Source organism: Lissotriton helveticus, chromosome 9 (assembly GCF_964261635.1).
Source record: "Lissotriton helveticus chromosome 9, aLisHel1.1, whole genome shotgun sequence".
Classification (NCBI taxonomy): domain Eukaryota; kingdom Metazoa; phylum Chordata; class Amphibia; order Caudata; family Salamandridae; genus Lissotriton; species Lissotriton helveticus.
Genome location: NC_136070.1, coordinates 265951955 through 265967720, shown reverse-complemented (window position 1 = coordinate 265967720; position 15766 = coordinate 265951955). Strand labels below are relative to the sequence as shown.

At 46.4% G+C, this 15766-nt stretch overlaps 1 protein-coding gene across 5 annotated transcripts in view; it reads right to left on the bottom strand.

Annotated features, from left to right (window-relative positions):
• Positions 1-15766, bottom strand: part of LRRC74A (leucine rich repeat containing 74A) — a 216479-nt gene that overhangs the window by 177252 nt on the left and 23461 nt on the right. For all 5 annotated transcript variants that reach the window (XR_013600915.1, XM_078659944.1, XM_078659946.1 and 2 more), the window contains exon 5: positions 6303-6410. Coding sequence is in view for 4 of the 5 variants with exons in the window: in XM_078659944.1 (XP_078516070.1) it covers positions 6303-6410 (108 nt within the window). In the remaining variant the exon portion in view is untranslated. The remainder of the gene's footprint in view (positions 1-6302; positions 6411-15766) is intronic.

The following is a 15766-nucleotide window of genomic DNA, read 5'->3' as shown; positions in this document are numbered from 1 at the left end:
GGCAGAGTGGCTGCTCACGCTGGAGGCACCCTCACTCGCATCGTCTCCCCCTACAATGGCCGGTAGCACAGGTGTATGCAGTGCGGTCACGGCGGTGGTCAGGTGCTCCAGCACCCGGGTTATGTCCTCGCAGCACTGGACCAGTTGGTGCTGCTGGGTCAGAGAGCGCCGCGACAGCTGGGTGGTGGCATTTGCTGCCACATAATTTGACCTACTATAGGCCGACAGCCGGCTCATCAGCTGGTGGTGGCGCCTGCTTGCAACACTGCGGTGCTTGACGAGCGCTGCAGTATTGTCCTCCATTGCCGCCGTCATGCGGTCCATGGCCGCCGTCATGCGGTCCATCCGCTCTCCAACTCCCGCCACATTGCGGCCAATTTTATGCAGCTGGAGCTGGATGGCTCCTTGCTGCTGCGACTGGCGCTGGTGGATTCGGAGCATGCGCCGCTCCACGCTCATGCAGGCATGGAGATGCCCATTGCCCCTCCTGCTGTTCGGCCGCTGTGTTGCGGATGTGGCTGGCCCAGATCTGGTTGCACGAGCTGCAGGTGGTGTAGCAGCTGGTGTTGCTGGTGCGGCAGGAACTGGAGGCACATTGGTGGGGTGCCTGGCACTGGCAGCCGGTTGGCCGGCAGATGTAGGAGCACGTACGGTGGGGGGCCTGGCCTTGGCAGCCGGTTGGCCGGAAGATGTAGGAGCAGGTACGGTGGGGGGCCTGGCCTTGGCAGCCGGTTGGCCGGAAGATGTAGGAGCAGGTACGGTGGGGGGCCTGGCTGCTGGTGTTGGTGCAGCGGCAGATGCAGGAGCAGGTACGGTGGGGGGCCTGGCTGCTGGTGTTGGTGCAGCGGCAGGGGCTGGTGGCTGGGTTTCGGGTACTGATTCCTCCTCCTGGGCCTCCTCATCAATCTGCAGCCTCTCGCTGTCACTGCTATCATCGCCACCTGTGAGGGTAAGTGGATACTCATTAGGTGCATGTGACTGTCAGACGTGCAGATGTTACATGCATGCTGGGTGTCATTCCCTGGATGGCTGTGGATTTGCGCACTTTGGAACCTTTCTGGCCGCATTGTGGTACTACTACATTGTGGACATACTACATCTCCCACAATGCTTCAGGGCATTTCCTGATGCACAACATAGGCATGACTAAGGGCCAATGAGTGAGCCTATTTGGTCAGGGACGGTCATAGGGGACAGGGTCGCAGTCGCATGCCACTTACCTTGGGTGTCTTGGGTGGGGCGGGAGGAGTCCAGAGGGGTCACGCCAACACACGCCTCCCTCTCCAAGGTGTTCTCAACCTGGTCCTCCAGGGGTGTGTTGGGTGGGACAGTCGGTCCGCCACCTCCAGTGCCCGATGCCTCACCAAGGCGCTCCGCCACCCTCTCCTTGGCACGCCCTCGGAGGTCGTACCAGCGCTTCTTCAGCTCCTCCAACGACCTGTCCGCCACGCCCACCGAGTTTACGCTGGAGGCTATCCCCAGCCAGATCCTCCGCTTGTCCTGCTCTGGGACCCTTCTGGAGTTGGTACCAAACAGCCTGTCGTGGTTGGCCACCACCCCTTCAATCAGGTTCTCCAGCTCCTGCTCGGAGAACTTGAGCTTGCGCTTTCGTCCAGCGCTGTTGCTGGGGCCAGGGACAGGTTCCTCGGACATGGCGGTCGCTATTTCTGCCGTTCCTGGAGTCGCTAACGGTGCTTTAGCGTCTGCTTTCCGTCGTGCACACTCGAAGGATAGCGTCACTGTGGTGTTTGGGGGTGGGAACTGGCTGCTTCCTGGTTGTGATGTCATCACGGTGCTCGGAATGCGTCTTCCCGTTTTCCCGATCGCGCGAGAATGCGACTCGCAATCCCGATCGCACGGGATTGCGAGTCGCAATCCCGTGCGATCGGGATTGCGAGTCGCAATCCCGATCGCAGGTAGCCGGGAATAGCGATTTTTCTGCGTTTTTTGTAGGTCGCTAACGCCTTTAGCGCCCGCGTGCGAGTCGCTATTTTTTCCCCGAAAAGTACATGAATGCCGTTTTGCGTTTCCTCAATAGCGAGTCGCTATTAATCGCTATTAGGGACACGCAAAACGGCCCGTACATGAATCAGGCTGTTAGTCAATAGACAGTTTTTCACAGTTCGATAGTAAACGACCTGCCTACATTTAAAACAGGCGCGTAAGTATCATCCGCCTCAAATGCTACTCACTTGTATCAACCCCAGGAGGATGAAAGTCTGAGGCAGTGCGCGCGGCCAGATTACACATAGATTTCCAAGCCGTGTACATTACCCGCCTGATGTGCGATCAGATGGTCAGAAAACCTCTGAGGCTGTAACCGAGCGCTTACATTCTTATTGATCAGCGCAGACCCTTAGCACCAGCCCACGTCAGATTAAAAAATTGTTGCGTCATCTAGAAAACCCTCAGACTATTCACTCCGGAAAATTATTTGGACAACAAGCGGGCACAACCTGGTGGGCAAAGGTCAACCTGCACATTTTCAGATTACAAAAAAATCAAACAATCAAATTCTAATGATGTGCACTCAAACTCAGAAATTGCGTAACTATATGTGGGATTCACAAAGACTGTTCATGCTGTAGAATAACCACAGCAGAAAGCGAAGTTTCTTTTCCTGCGAAGCGTTAAGTGTATTCAAACAACGGAAGATGTTGAGACCACACTATGCAGTCAACACCATTCCCTACCTCCAGTTCCGGAAGGACATGGATTTCCCCATCTACTGCCTTTCAGTATTCCCGACAGCCAACCATTTCCTTCACATCTTTCTACTGATATTTTCACCAACTGATTTAACAACATAGTCTTCCTTCGCGCACGTTAGGAACCTAGTAGAGCTTGCAGCTGTGCATTAACGAGATGACATTTACTCGAACAGCGTATCTCTAGCACACTGTAAAGTACACTGTGCTCGCTGTTCCACCCCCCTTTAACGAAAATAGCGTCTCACATTGCATTACTTTCTCCCTTGAGATACAACCAAATCCTGGTTGCCTTAAGTGAGTTATAGAAGTTATTCAAAACACGAAACGTGCCAACGGGATTAAAAATACTTCTTACATTAAGAAACAAGCAACGGAGAGTGAAAGGGGAGGGGGGGCGGTAACGGGCACACGGGGAGGGGGGCGGAACGGACACACGGGGAGGGGGGCGGAACGGACAGCGGGAGGGGGCGGGAACGGGGCACAGGACAGCGAGGGGGGGAGGGCGGGAACGGGGCACAGGACAGCGAGGGGGGGGCGGGAACGGGGCACAGGACAGCAAGGGGGGGGAGGGCGGGAACGGGGCACAGGACAGCGAGGGGGGGAGGGCGGGAACGGGGCACAGGACAGCGAGGGGGGGGAGGGCGGGAACGGGGCACAGGACAGCGAGGGGGGGGAGGGCGGGAACGGGGCACAGGACAGCGAGGGGGGGGCGGGAACGGGGCACAGGACAGCGAGGGGGGGAGGGCGGGAACGGGGCACAGGACAGCGAGGGGGGGCGGGGACACCACACGGTCAGCGGGAGGGGGGGCGGGAAGGCAAGGAAAAGGAAAAACAAGCACTCACCCACCTGGACTTCCTCCAACGTCGGTCGGCCGCAGAATGAGAGCAACATGGCGCCGAAAAAAACAAAAACAACTCCGCCCACCGCCGCATGACTCCACAGAGGGAACGCCCAGGGAAAAAATCGAGGGAACGCCCACGAATCTGGTCCGTGAATGACGGACAGATCTCTGTTCCAATGGCTAGCCTCCATTTATGGAGCTAGCCAATGGAACAGAGGGCATATTCAAGTGTCCTTACTGTGAAGACTACAGATTTCTCTGGAGGCGGAGCTAAGAGCTCCGCGCTCCAGCGAAACCTAAAAATCGGGGCAGAAAAAGAACCAGATTCAGGTGTGATTATCTTACTGTACTTACTGTACTTTGCCAATCACAGTCTGGTGTTACCCTTGACATTTTTGTCATTGGTCCATTCTCAGGAAAGAACTTCCGGGGTGAACAATGAATACCGGACGGCCTGAGAGATAGCTCCTTCCTCTCTGGCTTTAACCTCTTGGTCTAGAAAGCTGCTGCAAGGGTCTAAAGAAGATACATTCTACCATGCTTAGGACAACTCAGGGGCCCGGCCCTATGGGCTAGACAGTTTACTTTGTGTAAAAATGTATCTCAGGTTGCAGGGAAGTGCAAAAGGTTCTTCTGGGCACAGAGGAAGCTGTGTCCGCCTGGAAAACTGTAACTGTCCATTTCTGTGCCTGGGAAATGTAGAAAGTCTAGTGGACAAAGGAGACCTGATGTTGCTTGAGAATTCAAACATTATTCGCATAGTAGTCTTTGCCAATGATAGCCTAGTTTTACCTTTTATAGAGCCCATAAATCCTTAGGGGAGGCAATTAGAACTCACAACAGGGACTCTATGAGGGAAGCAAGGAATGCTTATAGAACTGCACAGAGCAAAGCAAAACGTGAATAGGATGAGCAACGGTGGCAGGAATTGAGGCTAGCATGCTCAAGAAGTAATCTCCAACACGTCTGGGCCCTTGTAAAATGGGAAAACGGGGCATAACCCCCGCCACCAGAAAATCATGTAGCCCCAGACCTTTGGGTAGAGCACTTTGCTCAGCAGTATACTGAGGAAGAAGTAGGGATCCCTGGCCCCCTGGTGAGGACACCTATGCAGATGATGAGCCTAACTTTTGAACTCTCAGAAGTTATTATTGCTCCTAATGCAATCACGGGGGAAGAGCACCGGGTATTGGCTGCATCACTGCAGATGTTTTTATGCATGATAGAGCAAGGTTGTGTAGGTATATAACCCTACTTGCAAACGGTCTGGCCCAAGGTGCCCCATACCAGATTTGTGGAAGGGGGCTGAGATTATCCCCATTTACAAGAAGGGGGACAGATCTCAGCCAGCGAACTACCGGTCCAAATAGTCTTAAATGACTCTATTCAAACAGTGGTGGCACGCCTTGTACTGGGAAAGATACAGGAATGGGCCAATGACAAAAGCATTATAACCCCCGAGCAAGCGGGTTTCCTGGCCCATATCAGCACAGTAGACCAAGTTTCTAGATTTATTTTGATATATTGTAAGGACAGTGGTGCTCGGCGAAGGCATTATATATGCAGTCTTTGTCGATTTAAAATCGGCCTTTGATTTAGTGTCACAAAGTAAACTGAGCGATAGCATGACACCGACCGGGAGGTTTGTGTCAGTAAAACCTTGCCCCATTTAGAGCCATACTGGGACAGCATTACCAAAACCCCTCGACCGGAAACTTTATTTTCAATTCAGAGTTGGCTGTCTACCCTTAAAATCCTTTACATCTAACTGGTTAGACTCGGGAGATGACAAATGCCCACATTGTGCTAAACACAAAGAAACCTATCCACACTTTCTTTGTGTATGCCCTGCCTATGCCTTACCGCGTAAGACTTGACTAGTGCCACTATGTAAGAATTTGGGGACTAGGAACTGCTATGAGGCTAGAAGAATCCTGAAGTCTGACCCTTCTCTTTCCTATGCTGTTCTTTTAGCAAAATTCTTAAAATGGGCCTGGTGCATCAGATTAAAATTAACACGCACCAATAATGAATAACTTTTTAGCATAACATCACCTCTCTGTGGTAGTATTACTCTGAAATTGCATTAACCTAACCTCTAAAAGGGTACTGAATGATTTTCATCGTGTGCAACGCCTCTATTTGTATTTGTATTATTTTTATATCTTTTTAAATACATTCTTAACCTTTTAGTATAACAATTCATGAATTAGTCATAAGTAAGATTTTATTCTATTGTATTAATATCTATATTAGTTACAGATTAATTGCTTAACTTCGTACTGTATGGGTTTGTACGGGGTTCGTATACCATGCCACTAAAGTATACTTGTATGCTATGTGAAAGATGCAGTGGCAAGACTTCCTTTTAAGATGAAATGTAGAATGACTGTTTTATCTGGTTTTATGACAATATGTTGAAATAAAGCTTTTTGAAGTGATATGCCGCATAATTTGCCGTTTCCTGCTGCATAATTTAGTAAACCCTGCCACATACTTTGGTCTGCTCTTCCGCATCCACCAAATGTTCACCCCGTCTCCCCCGTTGCCCTCATTCACTCCAATACTCCTTTGTCCTAAACGTCCTATGTTTCGGTGACATAGCTCCAGGAATCTCACACTATTTCAGTTCTACAAGAAGTAGAGTTGTGGATGGATGGGAAGCTATACCATGGGGATAAAGTGCCCTTTTCTGCTATGGAAAAACAAATACAAGAAATGGTTTTAGAAAGAGGCTGAGTGGTCGTACCAATTCCTGGATATAATAGTTCTCTCTCAGCATCTCCACCAGGTCAGCCAGGCCTTCATCCTGGATCCAGTTGTCCTTCAGTGACAGGCTGATGATGTTCATGTTGGACTGAGGGTTATCAGGGAGGTAGGAGAAGGAAAAGGCAGGGTGTGGAGGAAAATGATGTTGGCAAAAAGAAGTAAGACATAGTAAGAGATGGAGAGGACACAAGAGCAAAGAAACAGAAAGAAAAAGAAAAGGAAGTTTGCAAAAATGGAAACAATGAATAATGGGGTAGACAAGACAACAGGAGGGAAAAATGGGACAAAAGATGAAAAATTAGTAACACAATCTATTGTATATTTTTGGCAGCAACAGTGGCTGCATTCAGTGTGGTGTAGAAGGTAAGCACAGTCCACGTGGATCCTTACAATACTCATTAACTCACTGATACAATTGTAAAATATTATAAACGATCCCTTTTTGAAGCAAATATAATTACCAAACTCGGTAACAGAACATTTTCTCAGATCAATTCCAAAAGTGACTGCTTCACCTGCGAATCTATACATATTCAAACGGTGCCATGACGACATCAACTACATCCTGTCCTGGCCTCTGATGCAGCCTTCTGATAACAGTTAATTTGGCCCCTTTTCATTAGTAGATCAGTACACTTAAACATTTCGTATATTAATGTGATTTTTCTGACAATTTGTAATTATGACTTTAGCAAAGCACATGTATTGGATGTCCAGAGGATCAGTAAGAATAATTTTCCATGTCCAAATAAAACTTAGAGCAGTGGTCCAGGGGGCCTTCAACAACTATATAGGGGGTCCACGACTCCTTATAAAATGACATAAAATTAACAGATAAAAAAATTGATTGAAAAAAAAGAAGCAAAATGTTAACATTGAAACTTTTAAAACTGTCTGTAAATGTGTAGGAATTTGTAATTGGCGTCTAAAAATTAAGTTAGTATCTTCAGCCTGATTCCTGAGAGCAGTACAAGTGCATGCAACAGAATATAGATTGGACGATGGGTGGCCGTAACTGATCTAATCTTCCCATTAAAATTAAAAGTTTGGATACCATCTTGATTTGTATTATATTTGTTTGTGAACTAAATAGATATTTCATGATGAGTGTATCTGTTTTTGTGTTTTGTGTATTGTTTTGCGGTTCAGGTTATCAAAATAGCTTAGGTCGGGGTCCCCAACTTCCAGTAATGGCTCCGTGGGTCCCTCTAATTCCATTAATGATTAAATGGGGATTCCCAGATTCCAGTAATGATTAAATGGGGATTCCCAGATTCCAGTAATGATTATGTGGGGGTCCACATAAGTCAAAAGGTTAAGAAACACTGACTTAGAATAATTAACTAAATTATGTACATAGGACGAATTAATAGGATGAATATTGCAAATTATCAGAAATGATGAGAAAACGTAATTTCACTATATAGACACATATATTATATATATATATATATATATATATATATATATATATATATATATATATATATATGCACACACACACATATATATATACTTACATGCACACACACACCCATTCACAACACTCACCAACAAATACACATACATCCATGCATGCACACACCAAACATAAAAAACAAAAACATACAACTAACCTTACCTTTCTCGCAGCTCTCTGAGAGGGAAGGCTTCAAGGTGCCAGGAGGGTTGGGAAGGAAGCAGTCCCAACCTCGTTGATGGGGTCAGTGGGACTGCTGATCCCACCCCAGTCTGTGACAAAGTTTTACTGATTGACACTTGGCCCTGGGCACTTCAGGGCTTGAAACTGAAACACCCAGGTCCGAGGCACTCAGTTATGCTCCCCCTCGTCAGGAGGGGCAGGGCCTCAAAGTACTTTTGCCAGGCTGAGGAGGTCACGCCCACAGGGCTGTGAAATCCTCAGCCTGGCAAAGTTCAGCTCAGGCAGCCAAGAGTCTGCGCATTTAGAGCATGTCCAGCTCCTGCCTGCCTGACCTAAACAAGAAGATTGTCTGTCAGGCTGACCTTTGTCACCCTGACAGACGCTTTTCTTGCCCGGAAAAAGTTGGGGAGCATGGCCCCTCAGTCGTACAGATGGGCCTTTGTTGGTTAAAAATAGTAACTTACTGAGCCATAGAATACAATACAATAGAGGTGGGCAAGCCTAGCCAGAACCGAGACATGGAAATATTTGCCATGTACATCATGCATGTTGAAGAACCGGGTCTTATTCAGAACCGGCGGTGCCAGGGACACACCCGATGTCTTCGGATTCACCTGTCTTGGCAAACAGAGACACGGAATACTTCTAGGTAGCGTCAGAGATCAAATTTATTAGCTCCAGCTAGTAACAGTGAACCAAGCAATACAACACGGTGTATAACTCAGGAACCTGCTCAATTTAGTAGAGCAAGACATCTTCTTTTATAGATAGTTTCAACCCATTACAAATGCACACCCATTGCAGCAAATTCTGACCAATAGAAACACATTTCTATACATTATCACATTCCAAAAAGCTCACTTTACATTGTACCAACCCACAAGTTAATTATTAGGACTGTCCCAAATTCAATTACCAAAAGCCGGACAAACCCATAATTGAAAAGCACTACCCATGTAATGAAAAGACATAAAGAAAAGAGCAATTCAGATATAGTGTAGGATAAGATATGTGCAAGAAACTAAAGGGCTAACGATATCCTGAGCAATGATTGGATTTCCAGATTACTATCAGCTAACGAAACTAGTTTCGTAGAAGGGTCAGCTACAGGTGAAGGGGTCAGCATCTTGCAGTTCACTCGCAAGTCGAAAAGGCCCACGTTAAATTGTACATGAACAACGAAGCCCATGCAACTTTGTTCGTTCATTTACTACCACAGCCTACGTGAGGGCAACACAAAATGGCGTCTCAAACAACGTAAAACAAAATGGAGTCCGGTCCCGAAAACCACGGAACCTCAGACCCTCCTTTTGCCATTACGTAGGCAATAACCTAAACTCATGTCAATCTGAATCCAGGTCTATATCTATTCTCATCAGATCATCAAGGTGTTGCTGTAACATCGTCTTATTCTCTCTCGCTTCTCTCGTAATGGGTCTTCTCACACAGATCGTAGCACAAAGGCCACAAATGGCAGGACCACACTGGATGCATAAGCAACACGAGAAAAGGATCGCTAAAACCACACCAAGGAACGTTAGAATCTTCCATCCCCATTTGGACAGCAATTCCCAAAATCATCCCATCAACGACTAGTTACCTTCGTCCACATGTATAGACTCAGCAGACTTACGCAACCTCTGGATAGCTTGGTACACCATCGGGGCATTATCTGGTATGAAAACGCAACAACTAGATCCGATCAATTTGCATACCCCACCTCTATCTGCCAGTATAATATCTAGAACAAAGCGGTTCTGTAATGTCATAAGGCGATCCGCTTGAAGCTCAGCAGTAATATTACTAAGGGCACCTGCAGTCTCATTTATAGTGGCCTCAACCACTCTCGTAAGCTGACGAATATTCCTACTATTGCCATAGGACCCCAAAAGGGCAGGAAACCCTTAAAGAAATCTCCAACTTCTTGTGCAGCAGTGTCTTCCACATCAATAACACCCCTACCATATCTTGTCTTATGGTAGTCAAAAGCAGCTGTGTATGTAGGGGGAAGCAAAAACACTACATAACATGTGCCCGAAAAATCAGACGGCAACCATGTATATGCTCTGTCATAACAGACAAAATACGTGCCTTTGGCTGGCACGAACGGAGGAGACTTCTGGGACGTATAAACGTATGTGTGAACACACACACTCTTACCAAGCTGAGCTCTCGGATTCTGACCATTGCCTTGTAAACAAAGATGACCACGATGGGGTACAATCCAAATCGGAGGAGACCTTTTCTGTCTCTCTTTCTCAGTCAAACTAACACTTTATGTCGTCTTATTCCAACCGACATATGCTCGTACCTCATCTTTGGGAATAGCATTATACGCGTCAATATCTCTAATCATATCGACTATTCCCCGTATCAAAGCATTCTTACTCACGTTATCCTTAACAGAACGCACTGGAGAGGCTTCATTCGCATAGATAAACATCGATTGGAGTGCCCAAACTGACCCATTAGGTGAAAAAGGCAAAACCAAATATGGCATTCCCTTATCTGTCGTATGTGGCATAAGACCACACACCCAACAATTCGTAGTATTTATGACTAGGTGATGCTGATGCAACATTTGTATAAACGAACTGTTCACAAACTCTGATCTTCGTGTCTGTTCATGTTCAGGCAACGTATGAAACTCATGTGGAGAAACAGTAGGAAAAGAAAGAGTAGGTTGGGAGGTAGATGTAAGCGGCTGTTGTGTGGCATAGAAAACCAAACCCACACAAGCTAACGCAATATTCAAAAGCATTAGAAAACACATTATTAAAAAACATTTGCTACGAACCAATATACATATTCGGACTTTAGAATCCACTTTCCTAACACTCTGGTCAGACTCAAAATACTCCATCCTCTATCGTGCTGCTCACGGTCGTTACCTTCTTCACTTAAGTGTGCGCCAAGATCGTACTAACGACCCTGGACCACGGACCTTGTGTCACTGCGCGGTTCACCCCTTAAGAACTTCCTACCGTGACCCTGCAGCGGAGTCCGGATGGTGACTCGAAAAAGGAAAAAGCAAAAAAGTTTCTTGATCTGACAAGGTGTAAATTTAGCTATTTAAAAAAATTCCAGATTCATATATTTATTTGTCCATATGTACAAGCTTGCTCGGTCTGAAATCGTAGCGTTGTTTATCAGGCACAGTCTGATCCTTCAATAAAAGTTCCGGATTGGTGGTATCAATCTTCAGATGAGGAGGCACAGCAGCTTTCAGAGCATCATCATCCTCGCGTTCTGACCAAGTCCATGTCAAATGAGCATCACTAAATGGAACAAATCTAGGGACTCGCTCACACTCGGAATCAGCTATACCATCCCTCACCCACTGATCATATGGTAAAGGCAAAGGAACTTTTTTTACAATGGGTGGCATGCACCCAGTTCTTTTTGCCAGCTACTTTAACAGCAGTTCTAGTGACCAGAAGAACTAAGTAGGGACCAGTCCATCTCGGTTCCAGATTCTTGGTGCGCTGGGAATTCTTCACCAAAACGTAGTGACCAGGTTCAATGGAATGTCCGGGATCTGTAGTAGCTGTCGGCAAACTATCATAGACCTGTTGGTGGAGAACACGTAATTTAGCAGTCAAGCCATGTAAGTAATCCACCAACATAGGGTACTCAATACTGCTGTATTCTTTCGGACGAGGCACACCCCAAACATTCGCTGGACGACCAAACACAATTTCATACGGACTAAGTCCCACTCGAGAATGCACAGTCGTCCTCGTTGACAAAAGAGCCAACGGCAAAGCATCCGGCCATGTAAGACCAGTGCTCGCTTGTACCTTAGCTAATTTCAGCTTCAAGGTACCATTGTAACATTCAACAAGTCCAGCAGACTGGGGGTGATTCACTTCATGGAACTTTTGATTGATTCCCAAACCAGCACACACTTTCTTCATGATTTGGCCCACAAATTCACTCCCATTGTCCGACCATACAATTCTCGGCAATCCATACCTAGGGAAGTACTCTGTCAACAAAACCTTGGCTGTAGACAAGGCAGTATTATCTTTTAGGGGGTAAGCCTCTATCCATCTAGAAAAGGCGCAAACAACCACAAGAACGTATTTCAGATTGTTGCACCTCTCCATGTGAATATAATCTAGCTGTATCACCTCAAACGGATACGTCGGAGGAGCAAAATGACCAGCTGGAGTTGGTGTTCCCTTACCAGGATTATACTTCAGACAAATCATGCACTGCTTCACAACATTCTCTACACATTTCGGAATTCCAGCATTCTGCCATACTGGAGCCAACAACTTACATATTCCCTTCAAACTGATATGAGCCATTCCATGCGCCATCGTAACCACTGGGAGCACATACGCATCTGGCAACAACCATCGCTGGTGCTCCGACAACTCAACCCAACAACCTGTAGAATCCAACATACCCGTACTTTCTCTCCACGTACTCACTTCTTTCTCTGTAGCTTCAGCCTGAATCATCTTCACACTTTCTATTGTGTCTTCACACATTCCACCAGCCATAACCCAATTAGCAGGGCCTGCAACATACATACGGCTCATCATGTCTTTCGCCGTTTCCTTCGCAACTTCATCCGCAAACGCATTCCCTCGACCAACATCGTCCACAACTTTCTTATGCGCACTACACTTCACAATTGCAATCTGCTTTGGGAGAGTGAGAGATTCAAAAATTTCATTCACTAACTGCCCATGCTGAATTTTCGTGCCATGGGAAGTAAGGAACCCTCGTTCTCTCCACAAACGCCCAAAACTGTGAGCAACACCAAACGCATACTAGCTATCGGTATAGACATTCACTCTTTTTCCTTCTGACAATACACACGCTCGTGTCAATGCAATCAACTCTGCTGCCTGCGCAGAATTCTGTGGTATGCGTGCTGTCTCAACAACTGTATGTAAAGTTGTGATAGCATATGCTGCAGTCGTCTCACCATTCGGAAGCTTAAAACACGAACCATCAACCCACAGCGTACCATCAACATCCGTAAGAGGAGTATCCTTAAGATCGATCCTAGCTTTCGTTTCTTCCTCTGTACGAAGAAAACAATCATGCTGTTCTTGAGCATCCGTCTCTGTAGAGATCGGCAACAACGTAGCTGGATTCAATACATTACATCTTTTAATGTGAACATGGCTAGCCAACAGTGTCAACTCGTAACCTGAAAGACGTGCACTCGTAAGGTGCTGTGTCTTAGTCCTGTTTAATAAAGTATCCACTGCATGCGGAACCATCACAATCAACGTATTATCCAATACCAAACCAGCAGACTGTCGGATAGAAACCGCAGATGCCGCTGTAGCTCTTAGACAACTTGGTAATGCTTTAGCAACTGGGTCTAACATCGCTGAAAAATACGCAAATGGACGCTGCTTGTCTCCAAAACACTATGTCACACTGACAACGCACAACCTTCTCTCTCGTGCACATACAACGTGAAAGGCTTGCTATAGTCTGGAGTACCCAACACAGGAGCCGAACACAATGCATCATGTAATTCAGAAAAACTCTTCTGACACTCATCAGACCAAGGGAGAGGATACGGAGTATCTTTCGCAGTCAATGCTAACAGAGGTTTCGCCAACAGGGAAAAATTGGGGATCCACTGTCTACAATACGACGTGATACCCAAAAATGCACGAACTTCTCTCTGTGTGGATGGCACACTCATTTGCGCAATCGCTTGAATTCGTTCTGGGGTCAATCGCCTTCCCTCCTTCGACAAGAGATGACCTAAGTAGGTTACTTCTTGTCGTCAACACTGTAACTTCGAAAGTGACACTTTATGATGAAGGTCAGACAAATACTGTAACAATGAAAGAGTAGCCTCTTTACAAGTCTTCTCGTCATCAGCAGTAATCAACAAATCATCGACGTACTGAATAAGAGTCGCACCAACAGGTAACACAAAACCATCAAGCTGAGTTTTCAACGCTTGACTATAGATTGAGGGACTTTCACAATAACATTGGGGAGCTCTCTTAAACCGGAAGCTTCGTCCTCCTAAAGAGAATCCCAAAATATCTCTGCTCTCCTCAGCAATGGGAATGCTAAAGAAAGCATTCTTTAGGTCAATGACAGAAAACCAAGCTGCCGAAGCAGGAATCAGAGTCAACAAAGCAGTGATATCAGGGACAACAGGAAACTGTGGCACAACAATCTTATTGACCTCTCGAAGGTCGATCACAAACCTATACACAGGTGGCTTAGAAGCATCAGTACGCTTAAGGACAGGCAAAACCGGGCTATTACACACGTTTCCTCTCGTTTCCTCAACCACACCCTTCTCAACCAAATCATAGACAATCGCTAAAAGAGCTCTCTCACCATCGCTCGAGATCTTATATTGCGGAATACGAGGCAGTCTAGCATTTGATTTGAGCGTGACAACATACGGTGGAATCTGCAAAAGGCCAACATCATTTGGACCCGTAGCCCAAAGCGTATCAGGAAGCGAACGCAATTCCAGTGGCAAGCAATCCTCAGACAAATACATAGGAGAAATCACTTTCTTACCAAGGGTAAGCTGTACTCCCGAAGGAGAACAATGCAATGTCGCATACAATCTTTTCAGCAAGTCCAAATCCAACAGATTCTCACCACAACCAGTCGTTAGAATAAGTGGAGCTTCCAATTCACAAGGGCCAATGGAAAGGGACAAAGGACTAGAAACCGGATTATGAACTGGGGCGCCTGAAAATCCTACAGAAACATTGGTCAAGCCAGACAAAGGTGCGCCAGGGAGTTTAGAATGCATAATAGAACTCTTTGTCGCACCTGTATCCAAAAGAAAAGGTTCTGTCACACCTGATGTAGTCACTTCAACATACGGTCCACTCTGATCTACTGGAACTGACACTACTCCCTCACTTTGTCCATGGCTGTCCTAGCTATCATTATAACCAACACACTCACCTTCAACACAGTAATCCTCAACATAGTACTGCGCAGACTGACCACTCGGAACATTCTGTCTGTCAAAATAATTCGCGGAATTCTGAAGAGAAGAAGAACGCTCATTCTGTGGTATCACACCACGTCCTCTACCTCTAGGAGCTTGCTGAAAACCACCACGACCTCTCTGACCAGACACACCATTCGCACGCTGTAACAAAGTCAGGCAACTATTCTTGAAATGACCTTCCTCTCTACAATAAGCACACTGATTAGGGCCAGGAAAGAATCGCTGAGCATAGGGCTCAGGCTTCTATAGCAATCTCTAAAACTGTGGAGGTTGCTGAAACTGAGGCTGATTCTGACGAGGTGGATAAGCTTGCTGCAAAAGAACTTTCGTCTTTAAATTTTTCGTTTTCTTCTCCGCTTTATCCTTCTCATCTTTATCCCTATTCTCATAATATTGGACAGTAGCCAATATCTGGGCCGACGAAGAAACAGCCCATGAACTCTCAGAGTCCTTCAACTTATTCGATAATTCGGGAAGCAAATTAAAGACAAATTTGTCCACAAATAATCTTTGCCCACCTTCCGTACTCATATCCTGACCACTATGATCGATAAACGTTTCTTCAAACCTAGTGAAGAAATCAGACACACTCTCATCTTTCTTTTGCTTGCATGCTGCTAACTTAACCCAATTCACTCGTAAAGCAGGCATCATCGTCTTCATTAAATTAATAATTCTACCTGGCAGTTCCGTAACCAAAGGTTCAGGTTTAGCACCTCCCTCTTGTCTACCATCCGCAGCAATAATATTCGCCCAAGTATCTCTCAACTCTTGCGCATGATTCTCATGATGGATCTTCGCCCACAAAGGTTGCGGAACTACATTACCC